The sequence below is a fragment of the Gastrolobium bilobum genome, unplaced genomic scaffold (assembly GCF_033153095.1).
Source record: "Gastrolobium bilobum isolate Gb01-03AN ecotype WA unplaced genomic scaffold, APGP_CSIRO_Gbil_v1 utg1221, whole genome shotgun sequence".
Lineage (NCBI taxonomy): Eukaryota > Viridiplantae > Streptophyta > Magnoliopsida > Fabales > Fabaceae > Gastrolobium > Gastrolobium bilobum.
The window spans coordinates 2,751,481-2,771,476 of NW_026897257.1; the positions used below are offsets into that span (position 1 = coordinate 2,751,481).

At 33.8% G+C, this 19,996-nt stretch overlaps 1 protein-coding gene across 2 annotated transcripts; it reads right to left on the reverse strand.

The window, feature by feature from the left end:
• Positions 1 to 992: 992 nt before the first annotated feature.
• On the reverse strand, positions 993 to 18,090 carry LOC133305379 (conserved oligomeric Golgi complex subunit 3). Of its 2 annotated transcripts, XM_061505588.1 has the most exons (25): positions 17,962 to 18,090; positions 17,624 to 17,707; positions 17,404 to 17,511; positions 17,275 to 17,319; positions 17,108 to 17,182; positions 16,904 to 16,999; positions 16,397 to 16,474; positions 15,853 to 15,938; positions 15,658 to 15,724; positions 15,441 to 15,503; positions 15,220 to 15,321; positions 14,962 to 15,066; positions 14,771 to 14,863; positions 13,057 to 13,145; positions 12,225 to 12,444; positions 8,418 to 8,504; positions 8,034 to 8,150; positions 7,905 to 7,937; positions 5,888 to 5,974; positions 5,745 to 5,807; positions 4,694 to 4,810; positions 3,729 to 3,821; positions 3,281 to 3,406; positions 1,692 to 1,792; positions 993 to 1,402 (listed from the first exon to the last, which is right to left on the reverse strand). In XM_061505588.1, the coding sequence occupies exons 1-25, from the start codon at positions 18,043 to 18,045 to the stop codon at positions 1,273 to 1,275; spliced, it is 2,349 nt and encodes a 782-aa protein (XP_061361572.1). In that variant the 5' UTR covers positions 18,046 to 18,090; the 3' UTR covers positions 993 to 1,272. The 2 variants fall into 2 exon arrangements, with proteins under 2 accessions (XP_061361572.1, XP_061361573.1); XM_061505589.1 differs by lacking the exon at positions 1,692 to 1,792.
• Positions 18,091 to 19,996: the final 1,906 nt, after the last annotated feature.

The window sequence follows — 19,996 nt, forward strand, 5'->3', positions numbered from 1 at the left end:
ATATAAGTTTACTTCTAAAATTAATTCTATCCACATAAAAAAAAAAACCTTCTGTGACCGCAACCTCTTTTTTACTAACCGTGTAAAGTAGCAAACAAATATTAATACTCTTTACTAACCCAATTATTTGAACCGGAAACATGCTTTTGGTCACTAGCAGTTCTGTATCGTTTAACTCTTCCTCAGAAGATAAACATGTTATATACTGTTCTTGGTTATAATGAAATTAAAATATACTATTTTTTAATTTTATGCCCTATTGTTTTTTTTAAATCTAGAATAAAAATCACATTCCGTGGTTCAATACGTTTATTAAAATGCTACCGATACCGAAGTTTTCAGAGGTTGAATGGGAGACTCAGAAGACAAATTTTACACACAAGCATACCCACACAAGGAAATAGTAGAACTCTACCCATAAGTAGATAGAAATATATAAATTTATTAACCATTCACTCTTAACAGTTGACGTAATTCTAAAAGAAATATTAAAGATTTAAATTAAGCGCACGCATTTAAAAATTTACTAACTGTTAAAGTAGAATACAAAGAAGCACAAATTTATAGATTCTAAAAATTGCCAAATTTATGAATTTCAAAAATTGTATAAAAATACTTTAAATGCAACACTTATTCCAGGAGACAACACAGTACAGCATCCTCACTGAAAAAACAGAGAGCAAAGTCAAGGAAATTTAAGACGTCGTTTAATTTTTCCTCTTTTTCCCACCTTTTTTAGGGTCAACGCATGGAAGAGCTTGAAGGAAGTGTATTCTCAACGTGATAGTTAAAATCAGGATTTTACCTAAAATCAGAAGGAGGATAAAAAATCGTAAAATGTAAAATCCTAACGTAAAAAAAATCGTAAAAAATCGTAAAATAGTAAAAACATTTAGAATTTTGATGGAATCGTTTTAATTGAAAAAAATCATAAAATTGCAGACTTAAATCAAAATTTTAACTACTATGTTCTCAACCATAGGAATCAGATACACAGATACAATTGCGTCTTGTAACAAAAAATTACCAGCGTAAGGCTGGGTAAATTACATTGGTTGCTGACTAACGAAAATGTACATCATAAAAAATATCCATCAGCGTAAAAAAATAAAATAAATATATAATCTGCGGCAAAACCACAACTTTGCCATCTCTTGCTAATGATTCTACAAAATAATCTAGAATGTAATATAGTGATGTTACTTAAGTCTGTTTGTCCAGGATCCTCCAGCTGGAAAAAAATGGATCTTAGTGTGGCCTTTACATACAAGATTATAGAAGATTATCAAGCTCAGTTTGCAGATCCTGTACGGATTTCAGATTAATAATCTGGATTTCTTCACTCGTGTATTCTGACTGTAGTAGGGTTTGTACTTGGATATGGGCTTCAACAATATTTGTCCTAAATGAACAAGAGAAAAAAACAGCATTTTAAGATTGGTAAGACATTAAGCAGTTAGTTCTAATCTAACATGGCGTTAATGCACAACAGATAATTAATTGGCATTTCTGCCGATAAAAGATCTCTTAAGTTTAACTACCAATAAATTTAGATTTTAGAAATTTATCGAAGTGTAAGACATAAATTATTTGACAGTTTAAACAATAGGAAACAAAATCAAGACGCACTTATCATGGCAAAGGCATGCAGGAAAATGTCTAAACTGTAGCTACATTGCATATAAGCTTACTTTATTGGTTTGAAAAGTATTGTTCTTGTTGATGAATTCTGCAAATAAAGCTTCATCTTTGCTATCACCACTGGCAGTTGCTCCTGAATAGCAGTCCTGACCTAGATTGCAGAACATCATTAAGCTCGATAAAAGAATGGATTCACAAACTTAAAATTCAAAACTCATCTATCCATGGCTGATTGACCCCGTTACCTTTGTTTATTAATAAAATTACTATTTTACCCCTCTTTTCAAACTATATATCAATCTGCCCTTGTTTGACCACTTTGACAACTAGTTGGCCCACTCAAGTAATTAAGGCAAACTTGGATCCACGAATATTTTTTATTCAAACTAAGTTCTAATGTCTTGTACATGTATAAATGGACTTGGAATAGGTGTTTGTGGGTCCAAAATAATTAAGGACAATCTCTATTCAAACTCTTCATACACTAAAATTGTATAAACTTTGGAAGGAAATAACTTTTGGCACAGTTGTCGAAATCGGGTTTTTTTATTTTTTAATTTCATATAATTTTTCGAGATCTAAGCGATGACAAATCTCTGGAGTGCATTTGGTCAAAAACATTTTCCAAATAAATGTTTACTTCATGGGTTTTGGGAATGACAAAGTAAATGAGTATAAATTTTTTAAAGCAATGCCACATGAATATAAATACGTACATAAAACTAAATTTAGTTTAGGGTACAAAAAGCTTGAATGGAGATTGTCCTCAATTATTTTGGACCCTTGAACTTATAAATGAAGTGCAAATATGTGTGTGCATGATATAATAAGCATGGATTAATAAAAAATGAACCCAATTTTACAAGTCATAATGAAAATCAGCAGAAAATTATGTTTTGACACCTTAAATTGAATGGGGACTGCCCTCAATTGTAAAAGACCCACAAACACACATCTCAAGTCCATTTATACATGCACAAGACATTAGAACTTGGTTTGAATAAAAAATATATGTGGATCTAAATTTGAGTTGCCCACTTGCCTGAGTTACTCGAGTACCTAGTAGTCATCATAGTCAAACAGGGATAAATTGGTGTATAGTTTTGATAAAAGGTTAAAAAGGGAGGGAAAGTCGTAAATTTTTTGAAATACAGGGGCATAATGGTCAATCACCCTCTATCCATGATATTGAGTTACATAAAAGAAAAGAATTCACAAATCAAGATAACATGAGGAACTTTTTTCTTTTTCTTTTTTTTCTTGTGTTTCCATTTAGACATGATATCATTAAGATAAAGATCAGTTTCTCCATGACCACATGTTCTAAGAAAAGGGACAATTTGGTTAGCGAGTAATAAACAATACAATTCCTGAAGAACAGACCTTCAGCCCTTCTGTTTTATCTAAAGCTACCGTGTTACTTGTTTTAAACATAAGATTGGAAGCATTGAAGATGGTGAGGACGTTTCCAAGACTAGCACAGGGTACTGGTGCCTTTGCAATGTAATTGAAAAATTATTCAGCCAAAAGTTATCTTTGATTATCAAACCAAAAGTAAGAATTCCTCGTAGAAAGGATCCTTTCAGAGAATGCTCCTTTCTCCAATGAATAAATAATGTACATAATTGAAATGACCTACCTTCTGAACAAGTTCAGCCACCTTATCTGGAGTAGCAAAAGCCTGATCCTTCAGAGGTTTAGCCATAACTGACTCTAGCTTTTGATTCTGACCACCTGAAGATAATGCAACTTTGACTGCTGTAACCTACGAAAACAATATGGAAAGTCTGCTAAAGATGTTTCTCTTTTTAAAGGTAACAGAAATAGTAAAATCTTTATAGTGATCGCTGTCTAGAAGCAGTTTTGATACCAAAATAATAATAGGAAGTTACAAGGATATATTAAATGTACTTTAGTAAGAAAGAAAATTTCAGATGCATTATTAAGTCATGAGACTCGCAGCATGTAAATAACGAAAATTGTGTACTAAGAAACGGTTATGCATTACAAGTGCCTCACTTTAAAACCAAGGATCTGTTTTCAGTTGACTAGTTAGTAAAGAAACACATAACTAGGTTGAGAAATACCTTTGTAACAAAGGAGAGCAAAGGATCCACAACTAGCTTAGTAACTGACATGATGAACTCCTCACAAGTGGCTTTAAGGCTTTTTTCCAGCTCCTGAAAGAAAATATATGTGAAAAGGCACCATATAATAGTCTAAATTTTATCACGCAACATATAAAAAATCACTCGAAATTTTTTTCCGAGTAATTAAAGGAGAATCACTCGAAAAAAAATTAGCCAAGATAAGGACAGTAGAGGGGGTGGGGGGTTAAGAGTGGTTAATGTTTTCCTTTAATTCCTCATCTTCACTAATAATTCCATTTTAACAATTCTCCAGTCAATTAATGCTGGGATAGAGACTATTAGCTGCACAAGGAGTTCCGTTCATAATTACATATGACTAAATCTAAAGCTTTGCCCCAAAACAGAGCTCAAAAACCAAATATTTTCTCAAAATCCAAATTTACCCCGCCCCGCCATCACCCCGTCCACCACCACCACCCTGCCGTCACCACTACCATCACAACCACCAAATCTTACTTGCATGATTTATTTTCACATTTCTTTTTTAGTAATTTTATACACAAAAAGTGTTTTTTAATTTTAACATCCAAATAATTTTTTTAGTCAAAAGTGTTTTTCATGTACTACATCCAAATGCAAAATAACTTTAGCTTTTAAAAAAGTCCTTCTACAAAAAACAAGGCATAACAAATCCTTTCCTCAAAAGTCCATCCAAAAGGGTCCATATATGCATATCAAGATCAAATTCATATTGAATGTAAAACAAATGTTCGAGGACCAAATGCCAAAGAAGATAATTTAAACTCTTCAATTTTGACAGGGTTATGTCTAATCAATGTTTCTTATCTGATTTCACATAAAGGTGAAAGTAACAAACTAACAATGTATAACCAAAACATCAACAAGGGGTTTGCTTCACAAGTCATTTAACCTAACCATATTAATTTCACAAAGTCACAAACCTTCTTGGTATCAATTTGATTTTCCAAAACTCTGGGAGACAAAGTCCTCGCCAATGAAGTTGACCTTGACCAGTCAAACAGTGAAGCTTGACCTCTTAGAAGTCTTCGTAGATGCTCCTGAACCATATTCAATGTATTCATAAGTAAAATTAGACTTTCATTTGGCATAATACATTAGTGATACTAAAGTTAAATCAGCAAACTCAAAATAAATCCTAGTCATGACAAATTATTAACAGGCAAACTCCATGATTAAAAAAATTCGTACAGCACCTGCATGCTCAATTGAGAGTTTTGACATAAAATCCAAGGATAGGTAAACCAAATGGAGTAAGAATAAGTGGTTCTTGTAGTTTATTATATCGTTGGTAATTTTACTTGCTGAATATCCTTGTTTGTTTGTCTTATGATATTTATTGAAGACAAATATTTGCCTCTTGGTGGAGTAAAACTTATGCATCTTTAAGCGAATTTCCTTCCCACTAAATTTGCTTTGCAATAGGGTCATCCAATTTGCAAAGGGATTGGGCAGCCCTACTGCATCCCTAGTCTCCTTAGTTTTCTTTCTTTTGTTCTATTGTTTTATTCTTTTTTCATCCCTTTAAGATACCTTATCCTTTCCCTGGTATACTTGTAATCTATATTACACAATACTTATTCCATTAAAAAAAGTACTTTCCTCTTAGTAATTAGTGCATTTAGTCAATGATTCCAGCCATGGGTGAAATTCAAGAATACTTGGTTTTCTATGGGAAGTTGTAGGCTTCCATTGATAAAAATCATGACATAACAAGAAGCAACATCATCTCTGATTCCTAAACATTACAGTAGAGAAAATTCTCAGAAGTCAAGATCAAATGACTTGATGAGAAGTAATGTGCTTCTTATTTAAGACTTATTGGCCAAGTTCTTTCTTTTTCTTCAAATTCGCAAAACAATAAAACAGTAACAGACAATGAATTGAGTATAAATTTGACAAGTATTTGAAACAAGAAAGGCAATATATTGTACTCAGCTCACAAAGCATATTATTAGGCTACGAAAAACTAACCAGCAGATGAGAGAAATCAAGTTCCTTTTGAGTAACTGAAAATTCAATATTGAAGGGCGCAATCTGGAAGATCAAAAAATGATTACTCACAAATCATATAAAATATACTAAATAGTTTATAAAGGAGTCACAACCAGGATTACCTGCTCCCTTAAAATTAAAAGATGCTTTATAAGGAAGAGTTGTCCGTCCATTTGTGATGACCCCTTTGCAATTAATTTGCTTGCTTTCTGTACCAGACAAGAGGAAGCAGCAATCATAAAATGAAACAAGGTCATATTGGAACCTCAAAGCATGTCAAAATATCAAGGACAGTTGTCAAATCCAAATAATCCATGATAAAAAAGATAACATGACCCATGAAAGTGCAGACCTCTCATTCCTTTGTCTCCTAATATGTCTTTAATGTGCTGTTCTACGCTTCTAACTCAGAAATAGAGAATCATATTTTTTTCGTATTTTTCTGCAGCGAATTTTCTTTGAAATAAGGTTTTTGGGATTTTCGATGAGAATTGGGTCTCCCTTAAGGATCTACATCATTTGCTCCCTATTAAATTTAGAGCTTTCAGTTTTCATAGAGAACCTAAGATTCCAATGCAGAGCTCTGCCTCTGTTGTTCTTGGTTGTCTTTGGCTGGAAAAGAATACTAGAATTTTCAAGGGAACTTCATCTCTAGGCAAAAATTGGGACAGGTTTTTTTTTTTTTTTTTTAATCTTGTCTTTGGTGTTCTGCTCATACACTTTTTATGGATGTTTCTTTGTTAGACATGCAGAGATATTGGCATGCCTTGCTACATGACTCAATCTCTTAGTTTCTAGGTGTTTCCTTCCGTGATTTTCTGGTGAGGTTGTCCTATCCTTTAGCGTTGTACTCTTTTTTTCTTCCTTAATGAAACTTCCTTTTATACAAAATAAATAAATAACATGCCCCATTTTGGAAATCCAAAGCTCCTTCTAAGGTCAAATCTTTTGTTTGGACAGCATTACTTAATAGGATTAACACTAATGACTTGTTGCAGGTTTGATGGCTCCATAAAGTTCTCTCTCCTGATGTGTTATGTGCGGATAAATTTTCAGTACTCCTTAGTACTAAGGACTCAGTGCTACACCAACTAAAATTAGAAATACATGACTCACCGAAGTGCATTTATTCCACCCACTTTTTTAATGCCACATTGTTGAGTTTTTAAAGAATGCTGTATTTGAGACTATAATTTTAGTAGCTACGGCAGCCCCTTGTGCAGTGGAGACTCATGTTTATGTAACATTAGGCAGATTGTAATCTGTGTGTGATAATACATTATGTGAAACGACATGTGTTCCATGAGTTGGCAAAGGTTGGACACATCTGTGAGAGAAAATGAAGGTAACATTGAATGGGGAATTAGGAACAAAAGGGATTAACTCACTTGAAGTTCTTACGACAGACAAGAGTAAGCTGTCCTGCATAACTGAGTCCATGTATTTCTAATTTTAGTAGGGGAGTATGTGCTGTACAAGTACCAAAAATTTACTCGTTATGTGCAGCAGAGTCAGAGACTTTTCCTCATTTATTCCTCCATTGTTCAGCTGTTACCAGTGAGCTAACTTTGGAATATAAGCTTTTTAGTTTTCTGGTGAGAATAGGGTTTTTCCTAATTCGTTGGATCAGTTTCATCAAGTTCACTTTCAAGGGTTTGGTGATAAGAAGGAAAACAAAACCTTGTGGGAATGCACGGTTTACAGGAATTTTTGGTTCGTGTGGTTGGAAAGGAATGCTCGCATTTCAAAGGAGGATCTTCACTTTTAAATCTGCTTTGGGAAAGGACTGTGTGCATGGCTTCTCTTTGGCATTCAGCACAGATCTTATTTCAGGGGATCAGTATTTCAGATATGTAAAGAGCCTGGACAGCTCTTCTACACTGAATAGTTTTATAGGACTTCTGTTTCTGCATTGTCATTTTAATTTTCTTTATCTGGTCTGAGGATTCCTGATCCTCCATATTTTTGTACTGCTTTCTAATTTCTATTTCTAATTCAACTTCTTTTATCCAAAAAAGAAGAAGATGATAGCATGTCCCAATATAGATAATCAGAAATTTCCACAATAATATTTATATTACATTATTTAACCATGATCATGATATTGCATAGACCAGAGACAACTGATTTTCTCCTTACCTGAATAGATGCAGAGCAAACTTCCACTGCTTCCTGATTGAAAAAACAAAATCCGATTGTTAATAAATATTCAAAGATAGGGAATGCAGGGCAAGAAACTGCAAATATTTAAAATAAAACCTCTCATACCTGTGCTAAACCTGTAAAAACCGCTGACTCTAAACAACGATACAACTTCGAAAGAATTGATAGAGTTTTCTCCAGGGGCGGATACCAAGTCTTAAATATATCTGGGTTGTCATCAGCCTGCAAATTTAAAGCAAATTGTAAATTACAAAAAATGAAAGATGAAATAATCATAAACATAGAAGAATCCATCCATAGTTGTAACCAAGTTCACATAACTCAACAAGCAACCGGTGCAGCAGCAAGCACCCAGAACTCAGTTATTAAAAAAGTCTAATGTGCATTACCGGAGGAAAACCAGCATGCAATAATCATCATTAGTGATAAACATTCCCGGTTGAATTATATTCTAGCTAAAACAAGAAATTGCAGGGAAAGACACTTTACCGGATTGATCTCAGACGTACTTTCAGCAGATTTCTTCAGCTTCTCAGGGTAGTCCAAGTCTTCATTAGATGGTGTATAATTTGCTATCTGTAAAAATATCCAGAAACCTAGATATCAGAAAAGAAACTTGTATTCTTATAATAACCACCTCGAGGGAAAAAATATGGTGAGTGAAAAAGTTATCAACCAGCAATACAAAAGAAGTAGTACATTTAAGCTGACAGTATGTTTCTTAAGACTGGCAATCAGTCACTTCATTCATCTAAATATGTCTGGAAGGACTTGGCATCTCCCTAATCCCTTGACAAACACACTGTGACTTGAGTATATACATTATGATTTCCCATTGTACATGGTTGTGGATATTCATATCATATGCTTTGTTGAACCAACAAATCAAGACATGACAACTAAAACACAACTATGTTAACTGTAAGAACCCGCACCGTTAAATTAGGAATTTAAATAATTTAATCATGAAATTAAGAAATAATTCCATAATTGACCTTGGATAAATATAAAAGAATTGGAATAACTATTGAGAAGGACAAATAATGCTTAAATCGTTGTTATGATGAAAAGTGCAGATATCGGTTCCGCTTCACGGTATAAATGTGTACCGGCGAAGTATCCCGAAAAACTATAATAAAAACATAAATATTCCTAGAAAAATACCTAGGTCTAAGATATCAAGTTTGGAATAATAATAATGAACGGTGATGTCTGAACTAATACCGGCTAGGTGTCAAACGCGTACCGATAAAGTGTTGTGAAAAATTATAAAAAAAAATGATAATTCCTAGAAAAATGGCTAGGTTCAGAATATTAAGTTTGGTAGAAATAATACTGTCGATTAGTGGGCACACCGGTATAAATAGTGTGGCACACTAACCTAGGTAGAATTCTAAACATTTCCACGTACATTGGCTACTGCCACCTTCTTCTCCCTTTGAAAGTTGGAGTTTTTCTCCACTCTTACACCAAAGACTCCACCTTTTCTTCTTGAAAATCCTCCTCCATCATTGTGTAGACTTGTAGCAAGCATTGGGGGAGTGGGAAGAGTGTTCTTGTGAGGTTGGGGTTCTGTTTTGGGGCTTTTAAAAGGCTGCCTCCGTTGTTGTGGGAGTGAGAGCTTGTTTCACCTCCATTGAAGCTCCCAGAACCAAGCTTTGGGAGGAAAGAACCTACCTTGGTGTGAGGATTTTCGTGCACCACCAAGTCAGTGGCTTGGAACACCTCTTTGGTCCTTAAAGTTTCCTCATTTTCTGAGTTCAAGGGTCCATAGGTAACCTCAAGTCATATCTTTTGTAAATTCTTGAAAATGAGCTATTTTGTGAAGTAAAATGTGAAAATATCAGTGATTCATGTAAAATATGTTAGAATGATGTTTAAGCATGTTTATTGAACTTTTGTTTTGATAAAAATCGGACCTTGGACCATTGGAAACCATTGAAGTCGCGGATTATGCAGAAAATTCTGCAGATTTCGTGTTCTGTCCGCGTGGTAATCGATTACCCTGTTTTTGGTAATCGGTTACCATGTTGAGTAATTGATTACCTTGTTGAGTAATCGATTACCATATTTTTGGTAATCGGTTATCGTGTGTAGTAATCGGTTACTCTGTTTTTGGTAATAGGTTACCGTGTGGAGTAATCGATTACCCACTGTATGGTAATCGATACCCCCTGTCAGAAAGACCAGAAACCAGTTCGAATGCGTGGGAAAGTTCCCATTTGGGCATGGTACCCTATGAAGTCAGTATTACTGTTGGGAAAGATTAATACCAATAATAGTGAGGTTAATATGCGATAATTATGAATTAGAAATGATGTAAACGAAAGAGAAAACATTGCTTAATGGATATGAAATTTGGGATTTCTGAATATTAAATTATGTATTCATACAAAACAGATTGCAAGTGTCGGATTGTTTGACTGTTGGGGTGTCTGTGTATACCGAGCCTTTGGATAGGGATTTTGGCACTACAGGTAAGCTTTCGTGTCCTCGATTTTACCCATTTATTGGTTCCATCATACCTCATGGAGGGATGGTTTATATGCATAATGTGTTACTTTCTGAAAATATATTTGTTTATATGATGAATATTGGATATGTTGTTGAGCTGGATTATATGTTAGTGCATTTGCCATATGTATATGTATGTGGGGTATTCACACGAGACGGTAACCCCTGAGCATTTCAGGCCACATGATGGTAAACCCGTGTGTGAAGTACATGGTGGACTCTTTGTACTGTGGGTTGTAGACGTACGTAATCCCTACCTTTTTATTCTCTGGCCAATAGGATGCATACACACATGACATGGACATATGCTGCATTGCACAGATTTTGATATTATATTGCCATTACCATTTTAGAACTTATATTGCACATGTAAGTGAGCTTGGGGTGGAGAGATCCTTGAGGACCCCTTGTCTTGCTGAGATTTCTTTTTTGAGATCTCACCCTGTGTGGGGCACATTTTCAGGTACAAGTACTTCGAGGGTTAATAACTCCAGCGGCAGGAGGCCAGAGTTGAGTTGAGATGACGCATGCACCTTGCCATATTGTCATGATTTATATCTTGCTATTATGTTGTGGCCATTATATGTGAGACATGATTTGCTGCTTATGTTGTTGTATTTAGAGAGCATGAGGGTTGTCCATGCCACATTGGAATAAGATGTTTTTATTCAGACTGAGTTGTACCATTGTATCAGAACATGTCCGGTCTATGTATTGTAGTTCCGTGACTTGATACATTATTTATAATATGAGGTTATTCAGTGTAGTTATTTATTGCAATTTACATACAGGCGCCTTTTGAAAAAGAATTAAGTAAATCCACTTGGTAAATTGAGTATGTTTCATAATTGAAAAAATTTAGCTTCCGCATTTATTTAGCTGCGCTTATTACCATGATATGATTAATACACCGGGTGCACACGGGGTGTTACATTAACTAGAACACGATACTTATAATATCCCAAGCGCTGATTAGGGCGGAGAGTGATCGTCTGTGCGAAAGGGCATGGTGCAAAAGGGCACAGACAAGGAGCGGCTCCTGTCAGGCTTCCAGGGAGGGTTTCATGAATGAATCGAATCGACACCCAAAAGAGAGAGATTCGAAAGACTGTGCAGGTATGAGACTGTACAGTTGGGGATAGCTTATAAGAATTAATTGGTACTACCTATACTAACAAGATGCATCTACTTTTCGATAGCCCATAACGGAAGAACTCCACAGTTAAGCATGCTTGACTTGGAGCAATTCTGGGATGGGTGACCTCCTGGAAACTAGTTTTCCCCGGAAGTGTGCGAGTGAGGATAAAGCACGCTGAAAAGTCTCGTGTTAATATGTGGGGATAGTCATTGATTCTTGAAGCGATCGAGCGTTACAATACTTATTTAAAAAAACACATACAAGCCCACACAAATAATCTCAATATCATGTAAATCATCTAATCCAAAAAAATATATATTATGTAAAATGTCAAGATTACCAGATCATTCATTTCTGCGCATGGTCATTTAATGAGGCCAACAATGGTCTAATTTCTTGGTGAAAGTAAAAAAAAAATGAAGCCCCAAGGTTGAGTATATGAACAAAATTTGACAAAGTTCTACATTTAATAGTGTTTTTTTCCTTTTCGTAATGAGGTGGAAAATAAACAACCAGAAGGACAAAAATCAAACATTTAGAAATATCAATATATTTAACAGTTAAAAAATCAAGAAGGACAAAAGTAAGAAGAACATTAAAAAATCAATAACTAAAATAAACAAAAAAATCTAAAAGTAAACCACCTCATCACGTATATGAGTCCGAGCACGAAATGTCAACCGTTCGTGAACATCTGCTAAAATTCTCTCAAATGTAGGACGAAGACCACCTAGTGATTCACTCCTTCTACTATGTTGTTCCCCCAGGACTTCCACTTTAAGTATATCAACAAGTTCGCAAAGAAAATCAATATTTGTTTCATGGACAAGTTTAGGACGCAGTGTATCATACAAATATGTTGACCTGCAAGCAGAATTGATCAAAACATAAAGGTTGTAGACACTATATACATGCGTTGAGAATATGCACAAATTTGTTTATAAAGAATAACATCCACACTAAACAATAAGAACAGATACAGAGAAAAACCGGGTATAAGCTGGAAAAAATTAACAACCCAAGCAAGGTGCCACATTGCAAGTTGGACATGCATCAAGCACCAATATTCTTCTATTGTTCCTTTGCTTACCTTGTCAAACACTAATTGGACATGTGTTACATGCCTAGAATATTTCCTAGGCGCACTACCCAAAGATTGCAAAATGACTGTTATGGGCTGCACCATAAAAGAAGCTACATGTCCACTATGTGAAAGCTCCTTTCCACTTCCACATCCATAAGAAAAGTGAGTTCCAACTTCCTAGGTATTAAGTGGGAAGAAAGTAATAGCAGGACTTGAATAAGAGAACCTTTTTCTTTTTGCTTTCTTTTTTCGTACTTTCCTTTTGTTTTCTCTGTTCTGATTTCTCTTTTTCAGTTGCTTAATGATAATTTCTTTTCTTCCTTCTAATGAATGTTCCTTCTGTTCAAAGAAAATAAACCAAGTATTCTTATGTAATAGGAATACAAACTTACAGCGGATCCATTAATGGAGCTAAACTTGAAATATCCTTCGAAGAAGCTGGGAAAAAATGATCGAAGAGTTGGTGTTCAAGTTGACAGACCTGCACTTCAAATTACAGTCAATGAGCCTTTCCTCCATATAGATATGCAGCAAGTAATATCATTTAAAAGTTCACATTTAGCATAAAAAACAAAATAGAATACTTAGAAGATCCACATTTGTTTTTCTACTGAAAATCTGTAAGCTTTGTATAATATTGAAATATGTAAGGAAAAAAAAAAACGTCCTTCAACCTTGGGGCTTCGTCTAATAAACCCCGCAGGTTTCAGTCTTGGAAATCTACTAAGGCAATCAATGGATAGGTTGGTTTGTTGAAAACATAAGATGAACTAACAAAAAATGAATAATTCAGGGCATTAATTGCTGAAATTTAAAGTCATGAAAATCTATTGGTCCCAACGTTTAGAAAGATTCTAAGCTTCTTTTCTTTCTATTTATTAAACAAAAAGATAATCAACTAAATGAATTATAGGATTTAAAAATATTTTGTATAAATTAACTTTTTTAAACCAAAATGAATTTTATACAACTATTCAATAAAATATGAAACAGCAAGCACTGCATAATATTTAAGATAAAACTAAAATATGATTACACTTGTATAAGTAAAGAAATTTAATAAATTCATCCCAAAAAAGAGAAGAAAAGAAATTTTTTGATAGAGGGACCAATAAGAAAAGGGGATCAAATGGAAGATAGCCCAATTAAATAGGGTAGAGGAAAAGTCTAAAACCTTAGGAGAAACAATTAAAAAAAGACTTGTTCCAAATGGTTTTATAGAAAATTTGGTTTTTGATAGAGCTCAATGGCATCAATTTTTCCATATTGCCGACCCCACTTAATTATACATAAGGCTTAATTGTTATTGTCATCACATCTTCAGAAAAACTCTCAGAACACGAAAAATCAATAAATTTCAATAATACAAAGAACACCTTGGGCTTAAATGCTTAATGAGGTTTAGATACAATTTTAGTAGCAAATTACAATATATTTAATATCAAGGACATAGTGTATATAAATAAAAACATAATAAAAACAGAGATATAAAAATGGCAAGAATTTGAATGTGTAAGAAGGACTGCTGAAATCAAAGCAAAAACCCTAAGTGAAAGTTTTGAACCACCCTAAAATAACCCTATCAGTGCATGTTCAGTGCAGAACATCAGACAAATTGCAATTCTAAGTTCTAACCATATGCACAATGATCAAATTGTAGTTTCTTCACTGAAAATCAATATTCTATTTAAAAATTAGCATATTTTAACATCATCAAACACATTTCTATTAATCATAAAAAGAACATTTCCATTGTCGTTTTGCCCCAAAACTGCTAAAAATCTCCTCACCCAATTCAAAATTTTGTTAGAAATTGTGGTTACAAAGGTAAAATGAAAATCAAAGTCACTTTTCTAAAATAACCGCACCCACAATGCATCTCTCCATTTGTTTTATTTTTTCTACCGTTATAATACTCAATACACTTCATTGCACATGTCTGTGTATGTAGTATGTACCACTTTCTACCACTGTCTAAACTCTAAAGCCAATCTAAACACTTAATATCATAGTGAAGATTGCCTTCATTCTATATGCAAAAAAGACACATATGGCCAAAAGCCATAAAAAGACATCACAATGTTAAAAAAAAAAAAAAAACACTACCTGTATGAGATATGCACATCCTGATCTAGTCAATGATGGCAAGGACTCTTTCTTGGCAAACTCAGATATTCGCCGCTGAACTATACCTCTTATCTACATGGAATAAAACAAAGAATTTTGCTATCAGTTGAATCAATAATGTTGAAACAAATTATAGGCAATATACAATGACCAAGCATGTATCTTCTCACCAAAGAGAGGCGTTGTTCACAGTATAATCTGTGGCATTCTACAAGGATTTGACCATATTCTTTCCTTGAAGACCTGCTTTCAATTTCCTCAAGCAGCGGCTTAAGCTGCAAAAGTTACAATTCTTAATCAGCAATACAGAGGAGAGGTAGAGATCTGCTGCAGAAAGACTTATTCATTAAAGCTGACCATTGTGTTTTCTCTCTGTAAAAAACCATCAAATCCAAAGATTTATTTCGAATAAAAAAGGAGAGGCTTACCTCACTTGCTGCTGCCTTGAAGCGAACATATATTACAGATGCCTCTACTCCCTCGGAGATAGATGCTTTGTCTCCCCCACTTCCACGGATTGCTTCCTGGACCTGATGTAATGTAAATACCAAATTACTTTAACATAGAATTCTAAATATTTATATTCTTGAAGAACATGCACACATAAATGCACATACATTATCCAATCAACCTGTTAAATTAACTTCACCTGAGAAGAGGCACCTTTAAGAACTGCAAGTACATGAGAACGCATCATGCCCAGTGCTCGAGACTATAAAAAACAACAATTTTTCCAAGTTATTGAAGGTTAAATACTTATTAAACATGAGATATCATAAGACTTCCAACCATAGACAAAAGACCAAAAGTAATACATACCGTTTGCTTAAATTACTTAACAATTCCTAGCAGTAAAATTTATATACCTGGAGTTGCCGAAATTTAAGCAAGTAAACACTGGATTCTGCATATTGGGGATTGTTTTCAACATACCTAATATAAGAGTTAAAAATGTCAATGATCAATTAAAAAAGCAGATAATTAAAATCATTTAGTGACATTATATTCACTGAGCAAGCAAATGGCGAAAAGTACAAGAATGAAACTGGAATTTTACTCACGAGATGCATTCGTCAAGCCTTTTTAGAAGCGGAAGAAAGTTTTCATTTGCAACGTTCATGTTTGGAGAATAAAAATTGGTAGCAACCTGTAGAGCAGAATTTAAACAAACCATATACATCACTTACAAGAAAATAACTATTTGCAGTTTCGCATCACATTCACAACTTCTGAATAAAACAAAGAACTCCAAACCATTGGTATAAAGAATATGTATATAAATTCAATTTAAGCTAGAGTAAAAATTCTACCAGTTCCACCAGAAGAAGCATGCTGAATAAAAATAACATGCAGAGTTTGAAAGATTAAAGCAGCTGCAACAAAATAACATGCACTCATTGTGGCACTGTCCTGATGTCTAGCATAATGGCACCTTTCAATCGCAGATATTATTAGGTACTAGGGGCATATAAATTTTGTATGTCCTATTAGCATGTTCACATTCTTCAAAAATAAATATGCTATTATATCATTAAAGAAAAAAAGGACAAGATGGAAAAACAAATCTAAGAAAAAGATCCAGTCAAGCCAGCAGTCAAACCTTACATTCTCCAGTTCATCAAAGTAATTCAGTTTACTACGAAGTGCTTCTGCAAAATCAATTAGTCTTTGCTTCTCTTGTAGCTGTAATAGAAAAATAAGAGTGAGCAAAAACCAGTCATTTCAGCTGAAGAAGAAATCTAAGAACACCGAGTAAAAATAAAATAAAATAAAAATCATAATTCCAACTTCCAAATAGGAATAATAGATCCAACAAAATGTATTGCATGTAACTCATTAATACTAGGCTGAAATTTTTTATAACCATGTGAAAAGGGAAATGCAGCAAAGCAACCTAAAATCTCCACTTCCATTAACTTGTTCTTCTGATTTATTAGTTTTTCCAATTTATTAGTTTAACATATACATAAAGCTATGTGGCCTATTATTAAAGGAATAAGAGATCATTAGAAACCAATACCCATTACCCACTATATGAATTTTGGAATCATTTCAGCCAACACTTAAAAATAAATGAAAAAGAGAATAAGGTGATAAGTAACAAATCCACACCAGTCTGTCACATGCATCATGAAGCGTTTTAGTCTTTGTAGCTACTGCCTGATGCTGCAATTGTAGTTCATTGAATAAGTCTAAGGTGTCATCAACCTGCAAGAGATCAAGAAGTTCAAATGGAAAAATGAATTAGAAAATAATAGTCACCAAACTAGATAGCTGCAACTGCAACTAATCCAGTAGAACAAAATACAAAATTACCTGTTGGAGAATATCATCACATGTTTCTATACGCTCCGTTAGAGTGTTAACGTAATGTTGATATTTCTCCTCTGTCTACAATTGGAGAATGAGTTAAGACTCCACAATCAAAATTAACAGAGTGTGAAGCAACTCAATGGCGTGACAAGACATTAATAAGTACTAACCTCTGATTTCATGGCAGATTCAAGATCTGTAAACCATTTGTAGAACTGCATCAAATTCAAAGAGAAAAGAAACTAAGTAAAAAGTCATGCCAAACATTAAAAGCCAAAAATTCAAAGATGATAACTTGCCTGATTGGTGTTGACCATAACAGCCTCAATAGCTCCAGAGTCATCGAAAGAGTTATCCTTGGTTTTAACAGACAAGGCATTGTCTTGCACCGTTGCATTCTCTTGTGCCTACAAATTCATTATTAGGAATTCGAATAACATTTAATTTGATTCAAGAGAATAGCAATTAACTAAATGTAAATGGCAGTAGTACAAGTACAAGTACAAGCACAAGGCTAACCAATTTGAGAGGCAATGGTCGCTCAGAAACCGCATGAGAAAGGGATATAATCGCGGCTTGTTGTTGCTCCGTCAAAGGAGCATTCTGCAAAACAAAACTTTACTTTAAATATCAAATCAAATCAGCGCAAATAACATCGCAGATCTGATCCATTACGGAGTGAGATTTAGATTTATTTAGAAGCAAAGAAATCAATTAAGATGATATAATTTAATATAAAAGCAGTTTGAGTATACGAGATCTAGAAAATTCAGACGATTACAGCGAAGAAAAATGAAAGTTTGGAAGGGTGGATTGAGAGATTGTGATTGTGAAGAGGGAAAGTAAAGGAAGGTGACCTGTTCCCAAGTAGAAGCGAAATTGTAACCCCTTGAAATGGCAGCGGAATTGGTATGGGCTTGAGGTGGACCTCTGCTTCCCATTTTCCTCCTCACTCACCACTTCGCTCTGCTCTTGCCTTCTCTTCTTCCGCTTCCTTCTCTGCTTCCTCACACAAACATCGCCTTGTTTATGTTCAAAACGAAACGCGAGCGTTTTGCTTCAATTCGTTGTAATATTTCAACCGTGACCACTTTGCTTTTTACCCACGTATCACACAAATAGTATTATTTTCTAATATGTCACCGCGGGCAAGTTTGCTATACTACTCAACGAACTTGGTAGATAATGATTTCGTTACACATGACATATTTTTACAGGAAAAGTTGACCCTCATGTGTCCAAGTTCGCTACGATTGATAGCGAACTTAGTATCCAATTATTTCGTGACACGTGGCATATTTTGGCAGGAGATTGTGATTGGTACAATAATTTTGATCGGGCAATGAGATTGTGCCAACAGCGCACCAAAAGTGTGCCACGTGTTACGAAATTATTGGTTACCAAGTTTCCTGCAAGTAGTATCGGACTTTGACACGTGTCAGTCAGCTTTTCATGCGAAAGAGTGTCACGTGTAACGAAATTATTGGCTGCCAAGTTCGCTGGGCACTGTAGCGAACTTGTCCGCATGACATATTAAAAAATAACACTGTTCGCGTGGCATTTGGGTAAAAAACTTAATGAACAGTGACATTTTGGTCATTGTTCCTCAATAAGTGTATTGGTTTAAGATTTTAAAAAAATAAAATTGAGATAATTCTTTTTTAGATTTTAGAATTTGAGAGATTTTAAAGACTTTTTCAAAAGACTTTTTTTACAATCAAGATTTCATAAGATTGAATTTTAAAAAATTTAATAGAATTTATAATATTTGAAATGACAAAATGGATTTATAAGATTTTAAAAAATCATATATAAGTCAATAAAAAAATAACAAAGAAAAACAATGATATTAATAAAAAAAGTAAAACCTAATATAATTTTCTCCATGAATAAAACATAATATATTTTTTAACAAATACTCAAAATTACTAAGCAACAACTCTCAACATATCTAAAGATATACTAGTCCTCCACGCAGATTAATATTTTCTCGTTCCTCCTCTTAGGTTTGACCAATGGGTTGAAAATTATCTTCTTCATTTGATATCAGAGCTATGAATATATGATTATAAGACTCAATTTTTTTTTTATTAAAATAATTCTAAATTTGCAAATAGAACCTAAAGTTCATGATAAAATTTTGTTTGGTTTTTTTGCAATTGATCTTGGAAACTTTGGGGATTGTGTTCTACGTGATGAGAGTTTTCTAATTATATATCATATGCATGTTTTCATTGAGTATTATAAGAAAATTTTGAATATGAATTTCTGGGTTTTATTACATGAAAGTTTAAAAAAAAAATCAAATTATTTTTAATCGATATATTGAAACCTTAAATTGCTTTAAGGCTTTTGGAAAACAAGATTTTAGTTATCTATTGATACAAAAAAAATTTGGCATCGTTTCCTATAGCGAAAGAATTTCGTTCATGAATGTATTGTTACGAAATATAGGGTTTATATTATGAAAGCTTTAATCTTTCTTTAAATTGGTATTGTTTCATTGTTGTAAAACGGAAATTGATTTGAGGTTTTAGTTTCTCTGTTGTTTTCTCACTGATTTATGTTATTTTTAATACAATCATACATTTTTGGGCCACGAAAAATTGTGACCCATAGTTTGAAAAATCATCTTTTAAACTTCAAAAATCACTCAAAAATTTGTTCCTTTTGATATGGATTATATTAGAATATTGTTGGTCGATTGTTTTGTGATGAAAATGCACAAACATATGTTGTTTTTGATCTTTAACGAAGCTCCCATGACGGAATCAGGTTTTGAGCTGGTCAACCAGACAAAGAAAGAAGAAGACACTGCAATAGAAAAATCTCAAGAAATCTTTGGGGTTATGGTGAGATTGTGAGAGAGGCATTCTATTTATATTTCTCACT

Excerpts from the sequence above, each read along its gene's own strand:
- LOC133305379 (XM_061505588.1), bottom strand. The coding sequence starts at position 18,045 with ATGGGAAGCAGAGGTCCACCTCAAGCCCATACCAATTCCGCTGCCATT. Across the intron at positions 15,939-16,396 it reads ACTTTGATGAACTGGAGAAT|GTTGCTACCAATTTTTATTC; the intron begins GTAAGGTTTGAC and ends TCTGCTCTACAG. Across the intron at positions 15,067-15,219 it reads TCAAGGCAGCAGCAAGTGAG|CTTAAGCCGCTGCTTGAGGA; the intron begins GTAAGCCTCTCC and ends TAACTTTTGCAG.